Source organism: Castanea sativa, chromosome 6 (genome assembly GCF_040712315.1).
Source record: "Castanea sativa cultivar Marrone di Chiusa Pesio chromosome 6, ASM4071231v1".
In the NCBI taxonomy this organism is placed as follows: Eukaryota; Viridiplantae; Streptophyta; class Magnoliopsida; order Fagales; family Fagaceae; genus Castanea; species Castanea sativa.
The window spans coordinates 3,503,819-3,511,147 of record NC_134018.1 but is presented as its reverse complement, the minus strand read 5'-3'; the positions used below and the strand labels follow the sequence as shown (position 1 = coordinate 3,511,147).

The following is a 7,329-nucleotide window of genomic DNA, read 5'->3' as shown; positions in this document are numbered from 1 at the left end:
ATGACAGGTAACGTTGAAAATGAGAGCCATCAAGCTAAGTTGCCTGGGAAGCCTGATTCCTATATTGAATTAAACGGTAACTCTCGCTCTGAAAAAATTAGAGTTTCATCCTTAACCTGAGTTGCATGCTCCATCACATTTTCTTTGTTAACATTTGGTATGCCTGAAATCCAACTTCATCACAAAACATGTTTTCTAATAATTGGTGAACTTGACTTCTTTTAAGAAATGCTGTATTATCGATAACATTTTTTTTCTGTGAGTATTTACTTATACATATTGAATACATAATATATATTGAGAATATTTACTTTCATAATCATAATAACACATTATTTAAGCCTGAATTCAATGAGAATAGAGGCAACCATGTATTGTTTATATAGTAAAAAGAATGAAAAATTATCACTCAATTGTAGTATTCTTAATCATGACAAAAAAATGTTTCCCTTAATTTTTTGAACAGTGTACATCTTTACTTTTAGTAACATTGTTAATATGTACAAGCAGGGGATGAAGAAGTCAATGACAACCCAATCGAACAAGTTAGGCTCACAGTTCCAATCACTGACAACCCAACAGAGCCGGCCTTGACATTTCGAACATGGATTCTTGGATTCATATCATGTGTTCTTCTAGCTTTTGTGAACCAATTTTTTGCATACCGCCAAAATCAGCTGTCTATTTCCTCAGTGTCAGCGCAAATTGTAGTGCTCCCAATCGGGAAGCTGATGGCAGCATACCTTCCATCCAAGCCAATAAAAATCCCACTCACGAACTGGTCCTTCTCATTGAATCCAGGGCCATTCAGTTTGAAGGAACATGTTTTGATCACCATCTTTGCCAGTGCTGGGGCTGGTGGAGTGTATGCAGTTTATATTGTCGATATTGTCAAGGCTTTCTACCACAGAAAACTCTCTCCAGTTGCAGCCTTTTTCTTATCACAAACTACTCAGGTATTTTTGACTTGTTTCCATATTAAAGTCATATGGTTACAGGCAACAGATGTCTGATCCTGATTTTCACATAGAAAATGTATGAAGCAAGAACATGTTTATTCATATTGAGAATATCAGCCACTCTATTGTGTATATAAAAGAAAAAAAAAAGTGCCACCTATGTATATAATACATAAAATGGTTTTGAGAATTATTTTTTCACTGTACCTCACCGTTTTGTACATATGAATTCTTCAGATGCTTGGATATGGATGGGCTGGAATATTCAGAAGATATCTTGTGGAGTCACCTTATATGTGGTGGCCTGCAAACCTGGTCCAAGTCTCTCTATTCAGGTAAATCAACTTCTAGTTCTGTCTCTCATATTGAATAACTGTTTGATACAAAGATTTCTCAAAGCAGAAAAATTCATGTTGCTTTTGGCTAAAGAAAAGGAATTATTTCCGAAGATTAGAGCCATTGATAAGTGAGTAATCCCTTGCATTGAACCAAGTTATATGTGTAATGCAGGGCATTGCATGATAAAGAAAAGAGACCCAAGGAAGGAACAACAAGGCTACAATACTTCTTCATGATTTTTGTAGCAAGCTTTGCTTACTACATTGTCCCAAGCTATTTTTTTCCCTCAATAGCGGGTCTCTCCTTTGTTTGTTGGATATGGAAGGACTCTGTCACTGCTCAACAGATTGGTGGAGGAATCCAGGGTCTTGGACTAGGCTCATTTGCCTTTGACTGGTCTACTGTAGCTGGCTTTTTGGGCAGCCCCTTAGCCTCACCTGGGTTTGCTATTGTCAATATCTTAGTAGGGTTTATCTTGACTGTCTATGTCCTTACCCCAATTTGTTATTGGAATAATGCATATGATGCTAAGAAGTTTCCAATCTTTTCCTCTCACACTTTCGATCACGATGGTCAAATCTACAACATATCCAGAGTTCTGAATGATAAGGCATTTGATATTAATCTTGATAGTTACAAAAGCTACAGCAAACTTTATCTAAGTGTCTTCTTTGCCTTCACTTATGGGTTGAGCTTTGCAACTCTAGCAGCCAGTATTACACATGTGGCACTATTTAATGGAGGGTAAGCTTCTGAACATTGAAGTTCAAATTCTGCTCTATTCTTGTGCAACAGTTCTTTTGAGCTAACAAGCTTTTCATGATTTTATTCATCTTCTCTATTTGGGTAAAACAAATTGAGCAGAATGATCTGGAAAATGTGGAAAAAAACAAAAGATGCAACAAAAGATCAGCTCTTAGACGTGCATTTAAGATTGATGAAGAAGAGCTATGAAGAAGTTCCTCAATGGTGGTTTATTGCTATCTTAGCTTCAATGGTGGCTCTTGCTTTGTTTGCTTGTGAAGGGTTTGGCAAACAGCTCCAACTTCCTTGGTGGGGACTTTTAATGGCTTGTGGCATTGCATTGTTTTTCACCTTACCCATTGGAATAATTCAAGCCACAACGAATTCGGTATGAAATCTCCAACCGTCATTGTATTCAATGCATGAAAGAACACAAACATGCATTGTAAGAGTTAACTATGATTTTCATTAATTTGCATCAGTTTTATCCAAACTACATTTCTCATAGAATGTGTTAATGTTGATTGCAGCAACCAGGGCTAAACGTGATCACAGAATTGATTATTGGGTATATTTATCCGGGGAAGCCCCTTGCTAATGTGGCTTTCAAGACCTATGGCTATATTAGCATGTCACAAGCACTCTATTTCCTTAATGACTTCAAACTAGGTCACTATATGAAGATCCCTCCAAGATCTATGTTCATTGTGCAGGTAATTATGTAAAGAACGATAAAAATTATTTGGAATTTCGTTTACCACTTCTATATAACTGCTAATATTTTCTTAATTTGTATTCTCAGTTTGCTGGAACAATAGTTTCTTCATCTGCCTACTTCGGCACAGCTTGGTGGCTTCTCACATCAGTGGAGAACATATGTAATCCAGACTTGTTGCCCGATGGAAGTCCATGGACATGCCCAGGAGATGATGTTTTCTACAATGCTTCAATTATATGGGGGATCATAGGTCCACTTAGAATGTTCGGAAAGCTTGGTGTCTACCCAGGATTGAATTGGTTCTTCCTCTTTGGCTTCCTAGCCCCATTTCCCGGCTGGTATCTTTCACGCAAATTCCCCAATAAAAAGTGGTTAGGGCTTATTCACACGCCTATCATCATTGGAGCTACATCAAACATGCCACCAGCTAGAGCAGTGAACTTTTGGGCTTGGGGAGCAGTTGGACTTTTCTTCAATTTCTATGTTTTCAGAAAGTATAAGGGATGGTGGGCTAGACACAACTATGTCTTATCTGCTGCTTTAGATGCTGGTGTTGCCTTTACGGGAGTTATCCTTTTCTTTGCCCTACAATACCAGGACATTTCAGGTCCAAGCTGGTGGGGTATGGATGCTGACGACCACTGTCCATTGGCTTCATGCCCCACAGCTCCTGGAATTGAGGTTGAGGGGTGCCCTGTTTTTTGAGATGCTCAAGGAAATCACCACAACCAAGGGCTAGGTCTTACACACATATGACTTTCCAGGTCCTCCAATGTTGATGAAGATCGAAGATGAAGCTTAAGAGTTCACTAATTTGAAATATGTTGTTTCAAATTGGGTTAAGCCACTGTAGCAATGCAAATTCTGTAATTAAATGTTTTTTTTTTAAAAAATTTCCAAGTTAAGAATTTAAATTTGCGTTAAGTTGAAGGGGCTTGGTATATGACAGAATAATCTGTTTGGTATCAAATTATTGAAATTGCATGAAGTTCACCAAGTGAAACCACTACCAGTAATCATTACAAGTACAAGAACCATCTTTAAAACAATGGAAACGGTTCCTGTCACGCACAATTATCTCTTTATTAACAATCCCTGAGATAAGTTTCATAGCAGCATGACAGTCTTCACAAACACGAAGATTCTTCATGATCCTAATTGGCATTCCGGGTGGTGTTTTCATCAACCCAAAAGCCAGTGCTAATTTCTCACTATGGCGATATAAAAATTTCTCCTTCTCATTCTCTTCTACATCCAGAAGAACAATTGAAGTCTTTGGGACATATCCTTTTATCTTTAATTTTTGAAGTAGTTTTCCCCACATCTGAAATATTTCCTCTGCTTGAGGGTGGGACTCATCCCCTGCAGCAAACTCATGAAGCATTCCATCTACTGTGATTGAACTCCACCCAGGTGTTTTCTTCACACCTCGATCTCTCATCAACCTTCTCACCTTTGCCGTGTCCTCCCAGCGTTCAGCTTCTGCATAAATGTTTGATAAAACCACGTAGTATCCATCATTTAATGGATCCAGTTCCAAAAGGTGTTGGATTGCTTCTTCAGCCAGTTCAATGTTTTTGTGAACTCTGCATCCACCAAGCAAAGCTCCCCACACAACCCCATTGGGTTTGATAGGCATGTTCATAATAAACACATATGCCTCTTGGAGAAGGCCTGCCCGACTGAATAGATCAACCATACAACCATAATGCTCAATTCTGGGAATAATCCCATAATCTCTAGTCATGCTGTTGAAAAATTCACGCCCCTTGTCTATCATTCCCATGTGACTGCAAGCATGCAATAGTCCAATGAAGGTTACATCATTCGGCTTCATGCCTATCTGAACCATCTTAGAAAATAGGCTCAAAGCTTCCTCGGCTTGCCCATATATTGCATGCCCTGCAATCATGGCTGACCATGATACAATTGTCCGTTCTTCCATCTCATCAAAAACTGTACAGGCATCCTTCAAGCATCCACATTTGACATACATATCAATCAAAGTGTTTGAAACACGAACATTTCCCCTAAACCCACTACAGTTTGAATACTCATGAACCCTCCTGCCCAAATCCAAGGTACCCAAATCAGCACAAGCAGAAAGAACAGCCACCACTGTCACCTCATTAGGCCTCAAACCTGCCTCCTCCATCTCCATAAACAAATGAATAGCCTCCTTAGGCTTCCCACATTGTACATAACCTGCAATCATCGCAGTCCACGACCTCACATTTTTTTCAGGCATCAACGAAAACAACTCAAAAGCCCCCTCAACATCCCCACTCTTCACCAACTGACTTATCATTATATTCCACGTCACGACATCTCTCTGAGACATTTTATCAAACAACAAACGCGCATCACCCATCGCGCCACACGATGCATACAAATGAACAATCATGTTCTGTAAAAACAAATTCGATCGAAACCCAAGTTTCTCCACGTACCCATGAACAATCCTGCCATTCAAAACATCCGATAAAGCCGCACACGCTTTAAGAACGAAAGAACAAGTGAAATCATCAGGAACAATGTCGAATTCCCTTAACTGATAGAAAAGCAAGATTGCATCAAATGGGGACTGCCCTTCTGCCCACGCCTTCAAACAGGAATTCCAGAACACAATCTCAGGCTTATCGAGGTGTTTGAAGACGCATTGGGCATAAGGAAAATCGGGAGTGAGAGCAGTAACGAGGGCGAGTTTAGTGAGAGGGAGAGGAAGAGTGGAGAGAGGAGTGTTGGTTTTGATGAGGTGGGCATGCAGCTGTTTGAGCTCAAATGGGGTGTTGAAGCTGTGGAGAAGATTGTGAAGGTTTTGTGAAGTGGGTGAGTTTGAGTTTGGGTGAGAGAAAAGGTGGAGTGTGGAAACAGAGCAGAGCATTTTTTTTTTTTTCTTTGTTGATTTAACGGTTTTTTGAATTCACTAACGGTTATATATATATATTTCTACCGTAAGCATCCTCACATTAACCATCCTCACCATGAAGTTCTTTTTTTTTTTTTTTTTTTAATTCAAAATGAAGTTACCAAAACATCACATTCAATAGTACCATCCTCACATTATGTAATATTAACATCACTTGTGATTATACTTTTGTTACATTTGGTGGTTCTCTTATTTTTTCTCACATTTGATAGTACATCTTCATAGTGTGCAATACTAACATCACATGTAACTGTACTTTTGTCATATTCAGTGGTTCTCTTAATTTTTTTATCTTATATATATATATATATATATATGACCCTCTTTCAACTGGACTTTATGTGGTTTGAAAATATCATAATAAATTCATTTAAAAATGTGGTTATAAATGTCCAATAAAAATTTTTATTTTGAATTTAAAAAAAAAAACTCCTAAAATTTAGGATTTTTTTCCTTTACGTTCAAAAAAGAAATTTTATCGCTAAAGTTTATCATTTTTATTTGTTTGAAAAATAAAAATATATATTTCTAAATTATAATAAATATAAATTATTAACCTTTATCCAAAAAAATAGAATAGCTTTCGAGCACACACAACGTGCGTGCTTAAAGGTTAGCATATATTTCTAAATTATAATAGATACAAATTATTAATTTTTACCTAAAAAAATAGAATAACTTTTGAGCACGCAAAACGTGCATGCTTTGAAGCGTGTGCATGTGCGTCTCTCTCTCTATATATATAATGCTTATTTTTGTGGCAGAAAGTGAACAAAATAATTTTTGCCGCTCTAAGAATGTCTATGTCATTTTCTTGATGTTTTATTTATTTATTTTTTTTCTTGTCCTTTAGGACAAGTTGTGAATGCTTAAATGAATACAGGTGGACTATTCGGTTTCATAATCATTCCCATTATTCACTTTTGGTGGATCCCACGCCTAAAAATTCTGTTTGGCCAAGTTTTCAATTTCGGTTTTCATTACTCATAACTCAACAAAATGAGTGATGAGTTGCTGAAAATGAAATATGAGATATGAGAATGAGTTTTGAGTCATGAAAATTGAGATATGAGAAGTGAGATAAGTAATGTGAAACAAAACAGACCCTTTAACTTTATCGAAAATCTTATTATTACACTCTGTAAAAAGTAAGAACTCTCTTTTGAAATAGTGTTAACAAGATTTTACAATTTTAACTGAAATTATATTTTAAAATAAAAAAAAAATTTAGTCCATGTGGCGATATTTGTGCAGCGATTATGGTGTATGTGTAATAAGGAATATGTGATGATTATTACTCTTATTTTTATTTTTATATTTAAAAAGAAAAATTTTTTGTGTGTAGGATCATGCTCATGCCATATTTTGTTTTGTAGTTCTAAAAAGAGAAAGTCTGTAGATACAAAAAATTTGACACCTGATTAATGTGGCAAATTATTAGTGATAAGAAAAAAAAAATAATGCCAATGGTGAATCTAAATAAAAATTTCCCAACTCAACTATCTTGAAATTTGTTGTATATGTAGTGTTTGCTTTTTTGAAAATCTAATATTAAGGGAAGTCATTAAGGATGAGTATAAGATGGTACTCTACACCATTTTGAGATATCCTAAATAATTAATGCAAAAATTAAAGATACT

At 36.6% G+C, this 7,329-nt stretch overlaps 2 protein-coding genes across 2 annotated transcripts; one reads left to right on the top strand and one right to left on the bottom strand.

The window, feature by feature from the left end:
- Window positions 1-3,465, top strand: LOC142638787 (oligopeptide transporter 1-like). Its single transcript, XM_075812853.1, has 7 exons — window positions 1-76; window positions 511-956; window positions 1,197-1,294; window positions 1,470-2,042; window positions 2,163-2,430; window positions 2,573-2,755; window positions 2,845-3,465. Exons 1-7 carry the CDS (start codon window positions 1-3, stop codon window positions 3,463-3,465), a joined length of 2,265 nt encoding a protein of 754 aa, XP_075668968.1.
- A 238-nt stretch (window positions 3,466-3,703) lies between these two features.
- Window positions 3,704-5,664, bottom strand: LOC142639025 (pentatricopeptide repeat-containing protein At5g66520-like). The gene has a single exon (XM_075813112.1). It carries the CDS (start codon window positions 5,642-5,644, stop codon window positions 3,767-3,769), a length of 1,878 nt encoding a protein of 625 aa, XP_075669227.1. The 5' UTR covers window positions 5,645-5,664; the 3' UTR covers window positions 3,704-3,766.
- Window positions 5,665-7,329: the final 1,665 nt, after the last annotated feature.